The sequence below is a fragment of the Amblyomma maculatum genome, chromosome 11 (genome assembly GCF_055883805.1).
Source record: "Amblyomma maculatum isolate TAMU_Amacu chromosome 11, ASM5588380v1, whole genome shotgun sequence".
Taxonomy (NCBI): domain Eukaryota; kingdom Metazoa; phylum Arthropoda; class Arachnida; order Ixodida; family Ixodidae; genus Amblyomma; species Amblyomma maculatum.
Genome location: NC_139354.1, coordinates 108573692 through 108595873, shown reverse-complemented (window position 1 = coordinate 108595873; position 22182 = coordinate 108573692). Strand labels below are relative to the sequence as shown.

General features: G+C 43.5%; 1 protein-coding gene across 1 annotated transcript in view; it reads right to left on the bottom strand.

Annotated features, from left to right (window-relative positions):
• Nucleotides 1-22182, bottom strand: part of LOC146174635 (neprilysin-1-like) — a 244341-nt gene that overhangs the window by 77123 nt on the left and 145036 nt on the right. Inside the window, exons 11-13 of the mRNA XM_084583822.1 lie at nt 15722-15820; nt 13691-13768; nt 6444-6556 (exon numbers count right to left, since the gene is read on the bottom strand). Coding sequence (XP_084439948.1) covers nt 6444-6556; nt 13691-13768; nt 15722-15820 — 290 coding nt within the window. The remainder of the gene's footprint in view (nt 1-6443; nt 6557-13690; nt 13769-15721; nt 15821-22182) is intronic.

The following is a 22182-nucleotide window of genomic DNA, read 5'->3' as shown; positions in this document are numbered from 1 at the left end:
TGAGTTAATCTTAGATTTTTATTAAAATCCCTCTACAGAAACTTCAGCACTTCAAAAATATTACGGACTAACAAGGTGTTGAATTATATTGTTTATACTCATAAAAATAAGTATAAAACCTAGAGCTTGCCCTGAAAATTGTAAATATTAAGTTCTACATTGTGGCACGTCTTAAAAACGTGTTGCCACTGAAACTTTTGTGTATATATCATCCAGGCATCGTTCTTTATACTGGGACATTTTTAAGTTCTAGAGATGTCCCTTCTTTCTCCATATTATATTTAAATCGGCCAAAATTCAAGACTATCAAGAAGTGGGCAGCTTTGATTCAAATTTAAAAATCTGCCCCAACTTTGATATTTATCGAGATCTGCTAAAACCAATCCTAAGTACTTTACAAATATCAGGTACTAAAAAATATTAGATTATGTAAATTAAAGTATAAAAATAACTATGGAACTTAACGCATTGTTTTATTCTATAGAAGTGATCAGGGCTTCCCCTTAATAAGTTGGCGTTAAACTTTGGACTTATTATTTACTGAATTTCGTTACATTTTAATTTATGCAATATCAAAAGCCATCTAGATGCTTATAAAGTCGTTTTCTGTTTGTTGACAGAGTTGATTATCGCCTAAAATGGAATAACTTCGCTTTTTCTTGCAATTTCATGGGAGAACGCAAGTAACGTTTGAACTTTTTCTATATTCCGTAATATCTTTTATGGCGGGGTGCATTGCTATTCTATCCAGTTCTTAATAATACTATTTCATTTCTCGATTATGATAAATATTAACAATACAACATTTTAAGACGATTTTTGTAATATGCACCTAATTACAATCATACACAAAAAGCTTGGTAGCATGACAGGTTTGCTAGAATTAAATATTGATTTATGGAAGCAGCACGAATGAGACGAGATGAGTATAGTTGTCGACAGAGCTATCTATACCGAAAAAAAAAGAGGCGAGCCAACAGTGAGCGAACCCACCGTCCACCTAACCTGCAAAGCGTAACCTGCAGTCTAGGTGGAGGCCGGGTTCGCGCCGTGTTGGCTCACATTTTCTATGATAGCCCTATCAACAAGAATACTTGTCATATCAACCCATTTATGCTGCTGCTATAAAGAAATATAAAATCCACCAATATTACGGTGCTGTGAAGCGCTTTGCTTACGACTGTACTTTTGGGCACATTTGAAAAATGGTCTTTAAAATTTGGGTATTGTTAAATTTTTTTCATAACCAGAAAATGAAATAATATATGTCAGAACTAGATTGAATACAATTGCATCTCTCAATAAAAAATATACAGGATATATATATACCGGGTGTCCCAGCTAACTTCAACCAAGGGTTACAATATAATATATTTGAGGTAGGTCAGTGAAACTAGTTGCATACAACTGCCAGCCTCTTTGTGCACCACAGGAAAGCTTTGTTTTGCAACTACTTAATAACCTAATAACGTTAACTATTTTAATTTACTAAATCTTCACCTTAGATCAAAAATGTGAATTGGAAAGTTGTAGAGCACCTTCAGAAACCCCCATTTCATTAATTGCGATAAAGAAAGTCTCAGGTGGAGCTTTTTTTCCCGGGCTCAAAAGAAAGCCCGCGAAATACAAATAATACCACGTGACTAGCGCACTCCAAGACCTTCTCTGCGGCCACGGCGCAGGAAAGCCGGCAAGGAGACCCTCCCCTTGGCTGAGCCCCCCCGAGGTCTATGTCGGTGTAAATAAAGTCTTCGCACTCGCTCACTCACATTTGAGCGCCACGATTGTAGTGCTCTCAGCCGTGGTTTGAGCGAAAGAAATGAGCTACGGCCGTGACTCGATGGACCCGTTGCAGTGGCAGGCTGAAATGTTGGCGATAGTTGGAGCTCGCTCGAGCTCGCTCGTCGCCACCGAGATCTTGGCATGACCTGCGCACCCCAGCAGCCTACGTCATGGCAACGGATTGGAGATAAAGTACCAGCAAATGAAGGTGCGAGCGCGAATCTGAGTTGAGACACATGATGCCATCTCGTCCCTTTACCCAAGCCTGTATAAGCGCAGATTCAGTGGCTGATACCTTATCGCTCATCCGCTTGTCGTGACGTTCGCTGATGAGAGAGCGGGTCATGCAAAAGCCTTGTTAGAATCTCGGTGGTGTCGGCTCGTCGCGCTCACTGCTACTTGCACCGCTACGTGGGCCGGCTGTATGACACGGGCGAAGAAGCTATCGCAGGCATATCGGCCTGGCGCTTTATTGGGACCGAGGAGACACGGCCGCAGCTGATTTTGTTCACTCAAACCACGACTGAGAGCACCACAATCGTAGCGCGTGAATGGGCTAGTCACGTGATTTTATTTGTATTTCGCGGGCTTTCTTCTGAGCCCGGAAGAAAATATATACGTGATGATTTCGTTATTGCAATTATTGGAATGTGGGTTTCTGAAGGCACTCTCCAACTTTCCCATACACATTTTTGGTCTAAAGCCGATATTTAATAAATTAAAAAATTAACGTAACTAGCAAATTAAGTAATTGCGAAAAAATTACCTGTAGTGCGCAAGGAGGCTGGCAGTTGTATGCAACTGATTTCCCTGATCTAACTCAAATATTATATTTTTTAACCCTTTGTTCAAGTTAGCTGGAGCACCTGGTATATATTGTAACGGATTAAATGGTTTTAATAAAGGTGAACGTCGAATGAAGGACGGACGCACACTGCTCAGAAACCCGGATCAGTATGAGCGCGCCTCGCTTCCTCTGCTTCTTCTTCTTGTGCTTCTGTTGCTTCTCAGTCAGCCGCTACGCGGCGTAAAATTCCCCCCGGACAAACGATTCTCGTCCTAGAGAAAATTAGGCAAATCGAAGATGGCAGCGCTTCAGGTGAGCCACGTGAACAACTTGTGTCTTGTGGGATCGGCGGTTATCCGTCGTGACTTTGGCGATGATGTAATTCACGTCGTTCAGTCGGTCCAACACGACGAAGGGGCCATCGTACTTGCAGAGAAACTTCCCATATAATCCTCGGTTGCGAATAAGCGTCCAAAGCCAGACGTAGTCTCCAGGGGAGTAAGCAACTGCACGACGATGCAGATCGTAGTGTTCTTTCGAGCGGCTTTGAGAAGCCAGTGTGCGTAAACGGACTATACGACGGGCTTCTTCGGCACGGCATAGTATCTGGGAAACAGACGCATCGTTGTTGGGGGAAAATCGGAAGATGGTGTCTAGGAAAACATGGGGAGTTCTTCCATAGAGTAAATAGAAAGGAAAATAGCCGGCAACTTCATGATTTGCAGGGTTATAAGCGTACGTCACATACGGTAGCACTGCATCCCAGTTGCGGTGGTCAGACGAGACGTACATGAACAGCATGGTTGTCAAGGTGCGGTCGGTGCGCTCGGTGAGACCGTTGGTCTGCGGATGATACGGTGTCGGTTGTCGGTAGTGTGAACCACAAAGTCGAAGCATTTCTTCCACGACATCAGCAGTGAATTGCTGACCACGATCACTTATAATAACACGGGGTGCGCCATGGCGAAGAATAACGAAATGCAAAAGAAACGACGAAACATCAACAGCCTTTACGGTAGCGAGAGCAGCGGTCTCCGCGTATCTGGTAAGACAGTCAACGCAGACGATAACCCAGCAGCAGCCCTCTACAGTTTTTGGCAAAGGACTGAGCAGATCAATTCCAATCTTTTCAAAAGGTGAGGTACGTGGCTTGACGGGTTGTAAAGGTCCGGCCAGCTTGGTGGTGCGTTCCTTAAGTCGTTGGCATTCTTCGCATGTCGCAACGTATTGCTTGGTTGTCTAAAATTTGTGGCGAATAAAAACGCTAGCGTATTCGGTGCAGGGTACGACAGAAGCCTAGATGTCTAGATGTAATGTCATCGCGTATGGCATGCAAAATTTGTGCACGGAGACTTTTTGGGACGACCAAAAGTAGGGCAGCACCGTCAACTGAGTAGTTCTTGAACAAAACACCGTCTTCGATAGTAAACTGCGTTGACTCTGATCTTCCTTGTGCCTCTTGTATAAGAAGCTGTAGTGACCGGTCGTTGTGTTGTTCTCGCCTAAAGGTCGCCATATTAGGAAACGTCGACGCGATTGAGGTTAAACACCCGTCGAAGCCGTCATCATCGTTAACGGAAGTCGGAAATGGGGGCCGTGAAAAGCAGTCTGCATCACTATGATGTCGTCCACTCTTGTACGCGGCACCAAAACTGTATTCTTGTAGGCGTAATGCCCAGCACACCAGACGACCAGATGGATCGCGAAGTCCGATGAGCCAGGATAGCGAATGGTGGTCAGTAACTATGGTGAAGTAGCGTCCATATAGGTATGGTCAGAACTTGTGCACAACGAACACAACCGCGAGGCACTCCAATTCGATAACTGTGTAGTTCCATTCACATTTTGTCAACGTGCGGCTGACATATGCAACAACGTGCATATGTCACTAGCTGCTGCACAAGCCCTAGCAGCTGCACAAGCACCGCTCCAAGACCGGCGCCACTGGCGTCAGTGTAAACCTCCGTCACAGCAGAAGGGTCGAAGTTGCGCAGCAGTGGTGGTGAATTTAGAGAAGACTTGAGCAGATTGAAACAGGATTCGCACTCTGAGGTCCACACAAATTGCGAACCCTTGTGCAGTAGAGAAGTAAGGGGGTGGGCAATTTGCACAAAACTAGCAATGAAGCGACGAAAATAAGAAGAGAGGCCAAGAAAGCTCCGAAGACTTTTCAGGGTGCGTGGAGTTTGGATGTCGCGTACTGCAGCAATCTTTTGCGGATCCGGTCTGATACCATCCTCGTTGACGAGGAACCCAAGAACTAAAGTTTGTCGCTCTCCAAAATGGTACTTCGAATTCAGAATGAGGCCCGCTTTGCCAGTGCATCCAAGAACATTATGGAGCCTCTCATTGTGTTCTTGGAAGGTCTTTCCAAAAATAATAACCTCATCAAGGTAACACATGCACATTTCCATTTGAGGTCACGAAGGATAGTGTCCATAAATCGCTCGAATGTCGCCGGAGCGTTGCATAATCCAAAGGGCATTACATTAAATTCGTATAAACCATCTGATGTTACAAAGGCAGTCTTCTTACCATCGGATGGATGTAGAGGAATTTGCCAATAGCCAGATCGCAAATCAACAGAGGAGCAATATGACGCCGAATTCAGACAATCGACAGCGTCATCAATGCAATGTAACGGGTATACGTCTTTCTTTGTTACCGCATTCAAACGACGGTAGTCTACACAAAATCGCCAAAAATTGCCTTTTTTTCGCACTAGGATCACAAGTGCGGCCCACGGACTGGAAGATTCTCGGATGATTCCTTTCTGCAGCATTTCGTCCACCAGTTCTTGAATTATTTTGCGCTCAGTCGGGGAGACTCTGTAAGGTATTTGGCGAATAGAGGGTGCGTTTCCTGTGTTCATTTTGTGCTGTAGCCGAGAAGCTGGAAAATGGCTACCCGATCCGTTTGAGGCAAAGTCGAACACTTGGGCATGAGTTGTCAAAATGTCTTGCAGAATACAACGTTCACTAGAGGGGAGCGATTTGTTGACCATGCCCTCAAACTAAGCACAATATTCAGACTCGTCTTTCGCGGCTCCTCTGCAATCGGAGCTAATTCCAACGGTATGAGTCACATAATTCTGAAATCTCGCGAGTGTCAAACCACAAGGAAGACGAACAGGCTCTTTTGACACGTTCACAGTCCAGAGGTATGCGCGACCATCCTCCGCTTCCACGACCCCCCTCCCCTCCCCCCCCCCCCCCCCCGGAGCGTGGCACCAAAATATTTTTTCCGCTCCATTCGAGACATCTGGCTCGACGACTATCGAATTTTTACCCACTGAGGATTCAGATGACTTCACGGGGAGACACGTCGCCATCATCTCAGGCAGCAGCACATCTTCCTTCAGGGCGAGAACTCCGTGATGACTCTGAGACATGTTATCTACTAATGGGGGGATAATGTTCTGCTGCAAACAAATTTCACCGGCACTAAAGTCTAAAGTCGCACCACACTCGCCCACAAAGTTAACACCAAAGATCACATCATGCATGGCACGTCCCAATACAACAAATTCTGTCCTATAGCACTCGTCACCAATTACAACTGAAACTGAGCACAGGCCAACCGGAACTAAAGTTTCACTTTTGGGCACATTTGAAAAATGGTCTTCAAAGTTTGGGTATTGTTAAATTTTTTCGTAACCAAAGAATGAAATAATATATTTCAGAACTAGATTGAATACCATTGCACCTCTCAATAATATATATATATATATATATATATATATATATAACCCGCAGTCTAACGACGGCCAGTTGTGGACGCTATATTTTGGAAAACATAGGCAGTACTACAAAATGATAAGAGTATCTTAGTTTGATTTGGCGTTTGTTGAGAAAAATCTTGATCTCCCACTCACATTTCTCTTTCGCTGTATGACTCGCTAATTCTCTTCATCATCTGCAAGAAATTATTTTCTCTGAGGTAAAAAAAGCGCAGGAAGAGTGGAGACCCTGATTCTGCCCTGGTTACCTGGAAAGAAATGATAGCGATTAGTTCACAACAAAAGTCACATTTAGTGCATATCTTTCCACTGATCGCTCCTAGCATCTGCTAGCAATATTCAGCACAATATAGCAATCAAGCGCACTAACACAATACGGTCAGGGACACACATAAATGAACATTTGTTGATACAATAAATGCGGGCTTGGCGGACCAGCAGGTTTATAGGTTTATTCTGACCTAAAGCACGAGTCACACACTGAAGCCAGCAACCCTAAGTGATGGCGATAGGTATCTACAATTAAGAGAGAAGGATAAATATGAAGCTGCATGGGCACAGGTGAGCAAGATCAACCTTATCTCTAAATTCAGCCCAGGCATAATTTTACTACAGCAAAATTTGCTTTCACGAAATCGGTCATTTTTTCTCAAATATTTCCACATTTTCAGGTCCGATCGTACTAGCGGCCTGGGGGTGGCTTGTTAATTTCCTCAAGAACATTTCAGCTGACGAAGACGTCGCAAACCATTCTATGACCAGACTGTGTCCCTTAATTGAATCTACTCACCTTACAGTAACTACTTGTGAACAAAAATTTGTCAACCATGAACTCTTTAAAAAGTTTGTGAATTCCTATTTTTCCTCCATGGCATCGTCTCAGCATCCTGAACGTGCTCAACAAGCCCTCTCTTCTCTGCTAGATGCCACTGAGCGTTCAATGTTCACTGTGAAATCGTCTGTCCCTAACAAAATGTAATGCCGATGGTGGAACGAAGAATGTGAGAAAGCATTCCGTCGTAGAAAAGCTGCGTGGAAGAGCCTTTCCCATAACCAGTGTCCCCAAAATTGGATAAATTATAAATTTTATGCGGCTTCATTTAAAAAAAAAAACTATTCGAATAGCAAAGGATGAGTATAATGCTATTATGAATATTTATATCTCTAATTCAATTAATCGGAAGGCATTGTATAGGTTCATGGAACGCAACCAAAGTTCTTCTCCACCACATGTAACCGAGTCAGAGGTGTTATCACCCAATGAAGCAAAAGAGAAACTTGAACAAATTGCGAACGGTCTTGCTATTCGCTTTCAAGCGCAAATGGTGGCTCAGTTACTTCGACCTACGCCACGTGCTGATTTCGTTGCAGTTGAGCCACCGGAATTGCATTGTATAGCGGCTGCTCTGAAACCTGCAGCTCCTGGGTGTAACGGTATTACAGTGGCTATGCTGAAAGCTTTAGTGCAAGACCACAGCTTGGAAGTGTTGAATATTGTCAATTTTTCTCTGGAAACTGCTTGGTTACCTCAAGACTGGAAAGTTTCAAAACTTATATTAAGTCCCAAAGATCCGAAAAAAGGCTTTGATTTGGATAATATTCGGCCAATTTCTCTAACTTCAAGTCTAGTGAAACTTATTGAACGCATAGTTCACCTGCGCCTCACAAACCATGTGATGACCCTGAATGCATTTCATGATGCACAAATTGGGTTTCGTCAAGAGTGCTCGATTTGGACGGCTCATACAGATTTGGAGAGTAGGATTAGGTTAGCAATGAAGAAGAAAAAAGTGTCGGCATTGGTCACTTTGGATATCGCCAAAGCATATGACAGTGTAGAACACTCTATACTGTTGAATAAGATAAACGAAATTAGGTCACCATTTTACATGTTTGCATGGCTAAAAGAATTCTTAAGCAATAGAAAATTTTTCTGCACGAGAGGTTCTATAACTTCTGAAACTTATTACCAAACTAGAGGCGTGCCTCAGGGATCGGTGCTGTCTCCATTGCTATTTGATATATTAATGAGAGATAATCCTGTTCATCGAAATATAAAAGTGTACGTGTATGCGGCTGATATTGCCTTTTTCTCTTCTGCACGAGATGTTCATTCCTTATATCAGCTATTGCAAGCCTGTTTCAATGCCCTTGAAGTTTGGCTCGGTAAAGTAAAATTAATTCTCAACGTGAAGAAATCCTTAGTACTCGTTTTCCTACCGGCACACCCTCTTTATATCTCTCTTGCGTATTTCAGTTCACAACTCCCACAGGTTGAATCCTTAAAGTAATTGGGTGTATTATACCACTCCCAATTAGACTGGTGGCCTCATATCAAAAGTAATTGCCTGAAAGGTGAGCGAGCCCTTGGTCGCCTGATTCGAATTAGCTATAAGAAATTCGGTATGCGTAGAGATACACTTTTGTTTCTCTATAAAACTTATTTGAGACCAATTCTGCAGTTCCGCTGTTTTCTTTTCTCGGGCAGCCCTAAATACAAACTACGACCTTTGTTGCTACTGAAGAGGCGCGCTTTACGACTATGTTTGGGGTTGCCAAAAACAGTTTCAAATATAGTCCTCTATTTAGAGGCCCGTGTACGTGACTTGAACTCTCGATTTGAGCTGCTCACTGTGCGAACCTTTTTGCGAGCACATCTCTGTCCGGAGTGGCTTCTCCCATTTTTATTACACACCAAGCTCAGTTTCTAGATTATCATTGGCCGCAATATAAGCAACCACAATTTGTATTTACTCAGTCCTTGCTGTCCAAAATTGCAGTTTCGCTTATGTCAGTAAGACGTGTTGGCAGTGTTCAAGCTACTTCCGCACTGTGCTTTGACCAGTCGTTGCCATCTAATGCAAAACACTTGACTACCGCGGTAATAAAGGGACACCTTGAAGATTATCTATTACAGTATCCACGACACGTAGCTATTTTCACAGATCCCTCACAGCGAAATGAAAAAGCAGCAATAGGGATTTATTCCCAAGCACTTGATTGGAGTTTTTCTGTACGGATCCCTGATTACACACCAATATTTACTGCTGAATTGCTTGCAATTGGTCTGGCACTTCAAAAAGTTCCCGGTAATGTTACGTAATCATACTCTCTGACTGCCTGTCAGTCTTAGCAGCATTAGAAAGCCCGAAAATGCGTGTTTTGAAACAAACCCTGATGTTTTTCCTTCCGATACACTTACAGGAAGTACGTTTTCAGTGGGTTCCGGGACACTGCGGCATCGCTTTTAATACAATGGCGGATTATTTAGCAAGTTCAGCTGTCAATCGGCCTGTTGCAGATGTTGTACCCAATATTATCTTGCTAAATATATCCCGTTTTGAACAGTTTCAAACGTTAAACTCCTTGAGCCATGAGCCACTCCTTGCGACTACGGATTTTAACCATTTAAATTTCCATTGGAATGTCCGATATTGTACCTCGAGGCAATGTGATGTCTCCATGACGCTCATGCGTTGTAGAATTCCTTCCCTCAATCTTTATTTATGTCGCTCTGGATTCACGCCGTCGAATCTTTGTGCGTCATGTAATGACGTGGAAACAATTGAACATTACATCCTCTCTTGCCACAGGTATGCTACTCAGAGAAGAAATTATTTAGAAATACCTCTTGTTCGCCTAGGATTGCCATTTACAGTTCCTGTCCTCCTCTCCTTTGGTGCAACCGTCAAAGGGTATGCCCTAAAACCGGTGTGTGACTTACTTCATAATAATAATATTGCTACTGGAAGATTTGTGTGTTAGCGCTGATCTGTCTGAATTGTATTTTGTCTTAATATTATTATTTTTAGTAATTTACAATTTTATTCCTTTTTTTCATTGCTTTCTATTACATTGCCTCAAAATTTCAAATTATTTCAGCAGCACTAGCTCCTAATTATTAGGTTATCTATCATACAGTCAAATCGACATTATCAAAAATATTATGTCACCTACAACGAATTCTGGCCAATCCCCCACTGTGGGTATGTGCCGTTACAACGAAGAAGAAGAAGAAGAAGAAGAAGAAGAAGAAGAAGAAGAAGAAGAAGAAGAAGAAGAAGAAGAAGAAGAAGAAGAAGAAGAAGAAGAAGAAGAAGAAGAAGAAGAAGAAGAAGAAGAAGAAGAAGAAGAAGAAGAAGAAGGAGAAGAAAAAGGAAAAGAAAAAGAAAAAGAAGAAGAAGAAGAAGAAGATCAGACTGCGAGTGAGCGGCTACAATTAATACTGCAATTTCACAGTGTACTTCCCATTCTATTGTAACTGTCTGACTTCCACCAGGTGTCCGTACGATAGATTGTTTAATTGGTGTATTACGTTTTAACAATTTCTACAACAAAGTTATTATTGCTGGAGATTTTAATTCTCAACATGTTGTTTGGTGTTACTGTTGAGCTTCGTTGCAACTGGATGTCTGTAAGTGGTATGCGTTGCTGTTAGTGTCCCGGCTTAACCTACATGCGCGCAGCTTCTAGGTCAGTCATTGAATGAAAGTTGACAGCGAATGGAGTGACGGTCCCATCATGGGCTACAGTATATTGTAGCACGCCCTGTGACCACTTCTCAGTAACATTTAATGTGGTGTTCTCTCCACTCAAGGGCCTGTCATAGTAGCGCGACACGATGCTGACGCCGACGGTCGGCCAACTCGTCGGCAGACCGTGTCTGCGGCACACCAACCTGCCACATTAGGCCGACAACGACACCAATACGACCAAACACCAGACGCCTTGCCAGTGCGATAGGTATTAAGGCCGGTAACGCCGACAAAACCAGTCTGCCGACTGTACCTGGGTTTAATCTACTACTCCCAGATAGGCCGACGACCTCACATCGAAACCTATTAAAACCACTTATCTGGAAGGCGAGCGTGCCCTTGGTAGCCTGATTGGAACTAGCATAAAAAATTCACTATGCGCAGAGACAATCCTAAGCTTCTATATAAAACTTACGTGAGACTAATTTTGCAGTTCGGTTGAGTTTTCTCTAGTAGTCTTAAATACAAAGTACGACCTTTGTTTCTCTTTGAGAGGCGCGCCTTACCGCTATGTCTTTGTTTGGCAAAATCAGTTGCAAAAGTATTCCTCTATATGGAGGCCCGTGTACAATACTTCAGTTCTCAATGTGAGCTTTTAACTGTATGACACACACCATACTCTGTTGTTTGATAACCACTCACCGAAGTACAATCAACCGCTATTTGTATTTGCTCAGTTCTTGCTGTCGAAAATTGCAGTTTCGCACAGTTCAGTACAACCTGTTAGTAATCTTCAAGCTACTTCGGTACTGTTCTTTGACTAGTCATTATCATTTAACGCAAAACACCTGACCTCTAATATAATAAATGGCCAGTTGAAAGATTACCCATGTAGGTATTTTCACAAATGCCTCCTATCTCTATGAAAAAAACAGAAATAGGTATTTATTCTCTAGAACTCGACCGGAGTTCTGTCCGGATCCCGGAAAATACGGCAATATTTACTGCAAAATCGCTGGCAATAGGTTCGGTCGTTCATTATTTTTCGTGCAATGCTACTCACGTAATCATACTTTTTTACTGCCTATCAGTCCTAGGAGCGCTGAAAAGCTCGAATACACGCACTTTAAAGCAATCACCTATGTTTTTTTCCTTCCCTCGCTTGTACAAGAAGTGCGTCTTCAGTGGGTTCCGGGGCACTGCGGCATTATTTCTAATACAATGACCGATTTCTACGTGAATTCGGCTCTCTCAGTGTGCCCGTTCCCAATGTTGCTTCCAACATTATTTTGTTATCCATGTACCGTTCTGAAAGGTTTCAAATACTGTACTCTTTGAGCCAATTGAAGTTGTGGCAGTGCAGCTCAATGCGATGTGAGGTCTCCTTGACTCTCTTGCATTGCTCAATTTCCTGTCGTATTCTTTGTTTATGTTATTTTTTAATTCATGTGATTGAATTTTGATATCATGAGGATAAGATATGAATGAGAATGTAATGCTTTAATGTAATGTAAGCATTACATCACCTCCTGGCAGAGGTGTGCTGTCCAGGGTCGAAATTATTTGGAAATTCCTCTGCCTCGCTTAGGACTGCCGTTTTACAATTCCTGCTTTCCTCTCCTTAGACGCAACCATGAAAGTGCATGCCCTGAAATCGGTGAGTGAGTTACTTCATAGTTATAATATTGTGGCCGAAAGATGTTTCTTTGTGCTTCTTTGACTTGATCTTACTTGCTAGTTTATTTGATTATTCTACTTTGTTACCTACACCTACAATCAGCTTATTGGTTTGTAAACGGTTGGGTTGATGGTGCATTGCACAGAGCCGCTAATGACAAAAGATAGTGAAAAGAAAAGCACGGCCTTAAAGACTTGGCCCAGATTTGCATATTTGCTAAGAAGCGTATATATATATATATATATATATATATATATATATATATATATATATATATATATATATATATATATATATATATATATATATATATATATATATATATATATATATATTGAAGGACCTGCGGTAACCTTTGGTTTCATATGACTAAAATAGAGGACGCCAGTATTGCTTTTGCCTCTTCACTAAGATTCTGTGCGAAAACAAATTGCATCACACCGAGCCCGAACGAATCCTGAAATAAGTTAATCATGTCTCTGGAGAGTTTATTATTCTTCATTGAGACTCTTCATTTCGCCCTATAGTAGCGTGTACATCTGCCATCCAGAACAGAATTATATAGCATAAGCGGTATCACGTGCAGCGATCTCTATCCAATGTTCTCAAAAGTAACTAAACGTCATAACCCTTAAGATGTATTACGTTAAAAAAAAAAACCGCTTCGCCAATGTTAAAGATGTGCGGCGGACCTGTCCAAAAGATCGAAAAGCATTCATTTTCATTAAGGACGAATTATGATCGTAGAAGGAAGAAAGCGCCAACAAGCAAAAAAATATCTAATATTTATTTTCTTCATCCAGAAGCTGGAGGTGAGTCAATAAGCTCGCACAGTAGCTCAGTAGTTGATTTCGGGCTTTCGAACTCGTCACAATATGAGAAAGGGCACACATTCTATGTTACGAAGAGTCATCACAATATATACAAACATGTTTACATGAGCAACATTTTGTCGTCCGAATTCCTGCTCCTACTTTAGAGATCACCTTTTTCTTAAACATGTAAATGATTGCTGGGTCTGCACACTACACTGATTTTGTATAGTACACTATCCTGGCACGATTCACAGGTTTCAGTAGGATACCGGGCGAGCATATTTGAATGAGTTGTTAATGCAAATATAACCGTTCACATGAAGAAAGCAAAGTTTGCTCCAGTGATTTTCCTGTTTCCACGCTCCATATTAGGTACGCAATTAGGCTGTGCAAGGCGAAAAAAGAGGTACTTACGAGGTCGTAGCTTTTTTGGACATACGCAGTGTCAAGAAGATACCTCATGGCGCCAGTGTGATACCGAAGACCGCTCGCCTACGTTTGTGAAAACAAAAATGATTAAAAGAAGTCAAGTCAGACAATTAGCAGCTCCCTGACAGTGGTATATAGTAAAACTGGTGCCTATTTGCGGTTCAAATGTCAGAAATCTTTGTCGTCGCAGACAATGGGGGCTCCAATAATACGAAGAAATCATTCTTACTTCTATATTGCGCTCACTAGCCAGATGAGAGTGTTATGGGGATCGTTACAGACGAGCTTACCTTAATATACCAAATGTACTGTAAGAAAAAAAAAAAAGCTGCTTGATCCTCATGATACAACTTTTTAGACCTTGTTGTTAGTCTTTGTGATGACAAAGGGGTTGCAATATATGGCTCACAGTAACAATTTATTTATTGAAATATAAGCGCATAAATAGAAACAAAATATGCACGAGAGTCATTGTAGTCAACGCACATGATGGGCATGGAGGAAAAATATTGCTTCTTTTCGCACGCGCTTACTTTACAGGTAAAGCTAAAATTTCAAGTTAAGCCACTAAAGCTCCTACGACAGCTCTAAAATCGTACGAGCTGCAAGTCCTGATCAATCTTTTATAGGGTTTTACTTGACTCTCGACTCTGAAACACTGGAATGAATTTGCGTTTGGTGGCGGTGGCCAAAACACATGAAAAATTGAAATATAAAGTGATAGGTTATAGCAACACTGATATATATACCACCATAGGAATAAAATGAAGCATAATTTCGATATAAATGGGCAGAAACGCGGCCTAGAAGCAAGGCATCATTACGGACAAGACATAGTACCTAACAATCAAAAGTCGACATCGAAAAAACATAAAAGTGCAGTTGCATACTTTATCGAACCCACTGAAAATGAGCTACATGCAGCCAAAAAAGAACTTTGTAGAAAAAATTGCAACCGATTATTACGATTCATACGACGAAGTATGCGTTAGCAATACCCTAACGGTTTGTCTACAAAGTTCAATGACTAAGACTCTGGAGACAAATTTGTTATTGCGAATATCGAATGTTTTATTGCTTATGTCATCGTCGTCATCATCAAGAGCCTGACTATACCCACTGCAGGTTGAACGACTCTCCCATTTTTCTCCAGTCAATCCGGTCCTGTGCTAGCTGCATCCACTTCACCCCTGCGAACTTAGCCTCATCCACCCACCTAACTTTCTGCCGCCCCCTGCTACGCTTTCCTTCCCTTGGAATACAGTTTGTTGCCCTCAGCGACCATCGGCTATCCTCTCTTCGCACTACATGTCCTGCCCGTGACCATTTCTTCTTGATTTCCACTAGAATGTAAGTAACTTGAATTATTTCTCTGACCAAGTCTGCTCGATTCCTATCTCTTAATGTTACCCAACGCTTATGTACGTTAAAACTAATATTGTTTTAGAAATTTTGGGGCGCCTAGTTTTATTGATTTTGTATTATTTATTCAGTTTATTTCAATTTAATTGTTTGCCACTGTGGCACAAATGATGGCGGGAGCCCGGGGTAAAAGCTGCCATTTGACATCTTGATAAAGCCACGGACCCCCACTTTGGCACCACTGCAGTAGTCAGGCATATGGAAAAAGAAGCACATGTCATGTACATTTCAACGCAAGATAAGGAAACAGAGCCTTGTCAGAGCATTAAGATCTATTCAAGGCTTTTGCTCTTCCCCTGGATCAGGATATATAAGAGAGGAAGGAGGAGGTCGCTCTCACTCTCTCTCCATTTTTTTATCTGTGAATTGCGGTAGATAGCACTTGGTACCTTACGTTTTCATAGCAACGCGGCCACTAGCGCCCAACGTGTACGTCCACTTCACCAGATCTAGTTCGCATAAAGTCCCTCTCATTTCAAATAAGAGGTAAGCTACGAACCAACAGAGCAGGCGACTAGCCCCATCAAAATGAACGTTTCTTGTGCAGTAACTTTCGTGGATGGAAGTGTACAAATCGATAACGAAAGAACTCACCCACGTTTTCATGGAGTTGTGCGTTTGACTATCCATCCAGCCGTTTTTCTCAACAAAGTTTTTAAACTCTGTGTTTAGTAATTGCGCAAGAGCCCATACCTAATACGAGAAAAAATATTTCATCCACAATTTTACACCCCTTGGCACAATGCTTTGCAAAAGGAGGCTGCCAACACCAACAGAACAGTTTTTTCAAATTAAAAATGATGACAAAAGATAATAAACTTTTCTCCAAATATTTTCATTATAAAATTGCAAGCTTTCTTAAAAGAAACGCCATAACTCTAATTGTATGCGTATCATTGAAGTAGTTTTTGCTAACATTAAGGCAAAGTCTCGTTCAAGCAACTTGTACAAGTAATCAGAATTTTCGGATTATTGCGCGCATTAGGCAGCAAACTGAAGCTCTGTTCACAAGAAAAAACTTTTTGTAGAGTTCGGAAGTCACCAAATAGCCTTGTAGAATAGAATTTGCAGTCTGTTCGAATAACTAAACAAGTAAGATCCTTGAGAAAGCAACTATATATTATCTTCGCAAGTGGGAGTTTACTAAAACCTGTAAGCAAACGAATAAGGGAACTAATCGTAGAAGATTGACATAATGTATCCTTATTTCCACGAGACGTTCTTGCCGTACTGTGAAAATCAGTCTCCTGAGACAGCAAGCGCCAGCCCGAGCGAACTCTCAGCGGTTGGCCTGTCTGGACTATCTTGAAAACATATCTAAGTGGTTTACATGCATTGACACCCACTGCCTATAGCGCACTGTTTCTCCTAGTAGTTTGACGGCCACATGGCCGTCGCTTAGACTTGGCGAGCAGGCCAATCGTGTATTTAGGCTGAGTATCCCAAGGATGGGCTTATTTCGATGACAGAAAGCTTGGTGCTGAAGTGTCGAAGGATCAGTTCTGAGCAGCACACAGATAGAAGACGACGGTTTTTCCGTATATGCGCGACATGTAACAAAGGCTCAAGAGGGTGGCCAAGAAGAAAAATTTGAGCCTTGTTTAGTCTGTCCCAGAGGAGTTGTTAAAATTGTGCAGAATTAGGAACCCGTTTCCAAGCCACCAAAACGGATGCACTGAAGCATAAAAGTATATTTATGAAGTGCACACAAGGGGTGATAAACCGTATACCTTTGACTTGTGGCCGCGTACACATAACGCAAATTGCCAGCTGTTTCAAGGAAAGACTGGCAGAACACAAGAGTAATGTGACTCAACCAAGGAAGTGCAAGTTGTCTGAGCACTGCTATTACTACCCTACTAAAACCAGCAAGCATTATTCGGGGATTGCTGCACTGATGATGAAAGGAGCAGGGACAATGCATACGTGGAATAATCTAGGCAGATTTAATTCGCACGCATGCAGCTCTGTGCGTCGGGACCTCATCGGTATATTTGTCAAATAAGCAAATCACTTTCCTTGATATAGTCATTTCATGAGCATGCAATGAGCCTCTTCTTATTTCTCCTTCTCTGTTGCGCGTTCTTCTGCATATATGCGTCTGTGCGGCAAATAAAATTCATTTTCAAGTTAGCGCTTTTTCATGTGCCTCTCGCGTCCTTGTATCTTTTTTTTTTATTTACGGTTGGAGCCTCGCCACAATGTGAAAACTCCGCCAACTAACCCAAGAAACAATCTTGCCCAGCGCAAGCTCCTAGATTGGCTCGTTGATCTCTGACTGCTGTTAGGACTGGTTGAGTTCCCAATCTTTTACTAACAAAGGTTAAGAGGTGCACTTAAAGGAAGATAGACACTTCATTTTTGAGTTCATGTTTTATCTTCTGTAATGATGCATAAGACATTACCGTAGAGGAAACGCATCATAACATTCGCCTATAGCCACTGTATAATTTATATTCGAATTTCTTTTCTCACCTGTTTCGGTTTAAACAGTCGAGCGATAGTTGTGACATCAAATAAAGTCTAGGTCACGTGAGGGATGAATAAAACAGCGATATAACCGTTCCTGTGTCGTGTTAATTCTTCAAAACACAAAAGCCCAGCCTTCTTCAAGGATATAAATGACAAAAGGTGAAGAGATAACGTTTTAAATGTTTGAAAAATGTTTTAAATATTGTTTTAAAAAGATAGCCTTTCAATGCTCATGCTCGCGGATCATGTCCGTCCGTCCGCAGCGCTTTCGTTACGTGTGAGGCTGTAGCTGGCAGCTGACATGGCCACACACTAACTGGACGTAGGACTTCCTGACATTACGTTTGGCAGCAGCTGCCCCCACTCGGGGCTCTCCTTTCTCATAGGAGAGTGATATCACAATCAGCCTACCAAAACCCTTGCATTCATGGTATCCCTATAGGTCACGCAGGCACGTTCACCTGGCTCGGTTAAAGCGGGGCTTTATATGCTGGCTGGTAGCTTACGCTATCGCGTCATCGCGAAGGTGGCAGTGAAAACAGACAGAAGGTGGTGCCGTAGTGGAGGGCTTCGGACAACCGCGGAATCAAGGATTTTGTCATATTGTACTTTAGCGATCCAAAAGTGCCCCTAGAATTTTTTCTATGCCGCGTGTGACTAAGGCTTGATTGTGACGCCACAACTTTCTTTCGTCTGCCGAAACTAAAACCGAAACTGGCGAGCAAAGAAAATTCAACTAAACATTATTTAGCAGTCGTAGGCAAAACTCGCGGGGTGATCCACGCACATGAATTTCTTACGAATCATTAACAAAACGAAAAATGCCAATAAGGTTCAATGTCTATAGCCCTTCAAGACTACTTACTTGCGGTAATGCGAAATCACACAGGGGCGTCTTGCTTGTGTTTAGTTGGCATGTGTTGTGGATTCTGCATTAAACTTTTGGCAAGGGCTTAGTTGATTAGGACTTTGACTAATGTCACAAATCGTTATGTATTGCTATTACGGCATTATAGCCAATTAATGCGACTGGATTTGGTATTGGCTCGTTATGTGAAGTCTGGGTTTTATTCTTGGTTACGACTTGGATTCGGGATATGGCTAATGTTGCAAGCCATTATGCATTGTATTTAAAATATTAGAGCCAATTAAGTATGCGTGGGTTCAGTATTGGGCTGTTTGTAGATTCTGCATTAGAATATTGGCTATGACTTAGATTCTGGCGATTAATAGCATGACTAGTCATTATGCAATACTATTAGGGCATTATGACCAAGTAATCATGATTGGATTCGGTACTTAGCTTTTTGTTTCTTATCTTGATTGCGTTGGATTGGTTTTGGATCTGTCTTTTCGTCACGCATTCCGCAGACAGTCACTTTCTGCGCACGCCACTGATAAGCCAAGAAATCTTCGTATTGTAAGATGGGGCTTTATTGAGCAGATCAGCAGGACTCAATCGGCAGGACTGGGCAGATCAGCGGCGAACACGGCGACAGCGAACACAGACAGGTCCAACACGCACAGCGATCACGATGCCACTGCCTGGAATGTTCCTCGTGCACTTCTTCCTCTTCACAATACCCGGGGGACGAAGAGGAGACATCCTGGCGACTTACGGCATCAGCAAGACGGCAGGGTCGTAATAGGGTTTGAGGTGCTGGACGTGAACAATCTCGCGTACGCGCCGGCGTAGATCATGAAACGACGTAAGAGGTTCCACCACATAATTAACCGGAGAGGTGCGCTGCAGAACTTGGTATGGGCCATGGGATTTAGCAAGAAATTTTGAAGACAGTCCAGGAGCATTGGAAGGTATCCACAGCCACACAAGAGCGCCAGACGAGAAGTCCGGTGTCGAGTGTTGGTTGCATGGTTGGATTTATGGCGATACTGGGTGTTAGCCGTAAATGCGCGGGCAATTTGTCGACAGTCTTCCGTATGTTGGGCTGCTTGAGACGCAGGAGTATACTCTGATATGTCTGGCTGATACGGGAGTAGTGTCGATGACGGCCGTAGATGAGAAAAAAAGGAGAAACCAGTAGTAGACTGCGTTGCGGTATTGTAAGCGTACGTGACATACGAAAGGACGAAGTCCCAATTTGAGTGGTTGGAGGAGACGTACATAGAGAGCAAGTCGCCAAGGGTACGACTGAAACGCTTAGTGAGGCCATTAGTCTGGAGATGATAGGCGGAGGTGGTTGTATGAATAATGTTGCACTCGGCCAGCAAGGCTTTCACAACGTCACTCAAGAAAACGCATCCTCTGTCGCTGAGCAGCTCTCGAGGTGCGCCGTGACGAAGAACAAATCGCTGGTTCAAAGGGCGTGGTGGGCTGAGTAACGGCAGCAACCCTCCAGCAGAACATTGAAAAGATGGCTTGCGACGTTGACAGTTAAGGCATGAGCGAACGTACTTGAGTACGAAGGTGTACATGCCCCGCCAGTAGTAACGCAGCCGGAGACGAGTGTATGTCTTGAAGACGCCCTCGTGACCGGACTGTGAGTCAGCGTGGAAATAGTAACAGATTTCCGAACGTAGCTGCCGGGGAATAACTATCAAACACTTGCGGCCATCTGCGCAGTAGTTGTGGTGGTAGGGGAGGTTATAACGAATGGCGAAGTATCCAGTATAACCTGATTTGCGCTGAGCGAGAACAGCGCTGAGATCAATACCACTGCCGTCCGTGTGGACCTCAGTAGGCGCTGTGGGATCGAAGTGACGTAGGACAGGCGGTGCCATGGGGATGCGGCGTAAAGCATTGAAGGCATTGTCGCACGTTGGCGACCACGACAAAAGGTCGGAACTAACGAACAGGTCGGTCAAGGGTGCAGCAATGGAAGCAAAATTTCTAATAAAGCGGCGAAGTAAGAGCACAGCATGAGGAAGCTACGTAGATCTTTGATGGAAGTCGGTTTAGGAAAGGCTGCTACGGCACGAAGTTTGGCAGGATCTGGTGATACACCTTCTTTGGAGTGGCAAAACGACATTTTTTTTAATTCAACAGCAGTCCGGCATCAGATACGCAGGTCACAACGTGCTTCAGACGGTAGAGGTGTGTGTCAAAGTCAGGAGAAAAGACGACAATGTCGTCGAGGTAGCAGAGGCACGTCTTCCACTTTAGGCTATGCAAAATAGTGTCCATCATCCGCTCAAATGTTGCTGGAGCATTACAAACGCCAAACGGCATACCTGTAAATTTGTACAAGCCGTCAGGAGTTACAAAGGCAATTTTGGGGCGATCAACCGCTTCCAGGGGATCTTGCCAGTACCCGGAACGTAAATCTAGGCAAGAAAAGAGCTCGGCGCCTTGTAAACAATCGAGAGCGTCCTCAATGCGTGGGAGAGGGTAGAAGTCCTTTCGCGTAATCTTATTAAGGCGGCGATAATCGACAAAGAAGCGGATAGAACTATCTTTCGTTTTTACGAGGACAACAGGTGACGCCCATGGGCTGCTTGAGGGCTGAATCACGCCATTCTGAATCATTAGGTCGACTTGCTCCTCAATAGCCTGGCGTTCGGTTGCAGACACACGATAGGGGCGCTGTCGTAGTGGTGCGTGGGGGCCGGTGTCGATGTGATGAGTGACTGTAAAAGCTTGACCCAAAGAACTTTGATGAGAGTCGAAAGAGGAGCGAAAGTGATGTAGTAGGTCAAAAGCTGAGTGCGCTGCGCTGGAGGAAGACCGGCGTCGATGGAACGGAGGAACAAGTCTGTAGAGGGAGGAGCGGGCGCAGGTGAAGGGGGGCTGAGCGCAGTCACGGCAGAGTGCGGCGCGTAGTCAGGTTCCTCAGAGATCAGAAGAGATTCGATTGGCTGGATACTGCCGAGGCATTCACCATGGCGCAAAGCAGTAGGGGAGTTAAATCGGTTAGCGACCCGTAACATGGAAAGGCCAGCGGAAATAGCGAGCACAGCGTGGGGCAATGGAAGGCAATTGCGGTGCAGGAAAGTATGGGCTGGTGTGAAGAGTACGGTGCCATCGTTAACAGAGGCACAAGTGACACGAACAAGCACAGAAGAGCAGAGAGGAAGGTCGAAATCTCCGGCGACGAGGGCTTTAGCACAGGAATTTGGTGGATCAGCATCTGGTAAGGCATCGGGCAAGGTCGAGAACCCCACTTCAGCTCGAGCACAATTGATAATATCAGCGTGACGCAACAGGAAATCCCAGCCTAAAATTACAGCGTGTGAGCAATTGGCACCACGACGAACGCAATCGCATAAAGGCAATTCTTGATAACTACTCGAGCGGTGCACGCTGCTAGAGGCTTGATATGCTGAGCGCTGGCCGTTCGCAACGAAAGTCCCGTATTGGCGTCTTCACTTTCTTTAAAGAGCTACATAGTTCTGCGTCCATAACCGAAATCGCAGCACCATTGTCAATTAGAGCCATGACAGCAACACCCTCGATGAAAACTTCAATAAGGTTGGCCGGCGACAAAGGAGGACTTGGGACGTTCGACGGGGTCGCAGTTCTCGCCTCAGGAACTGTGCGGCCCCTAGTTTTCTTCACGTTAAGCGTTCTGTCGACTTCGCATCGGAGAGATAGAGCGGCGTTGCGGCGACGGTGAACGGCGCTC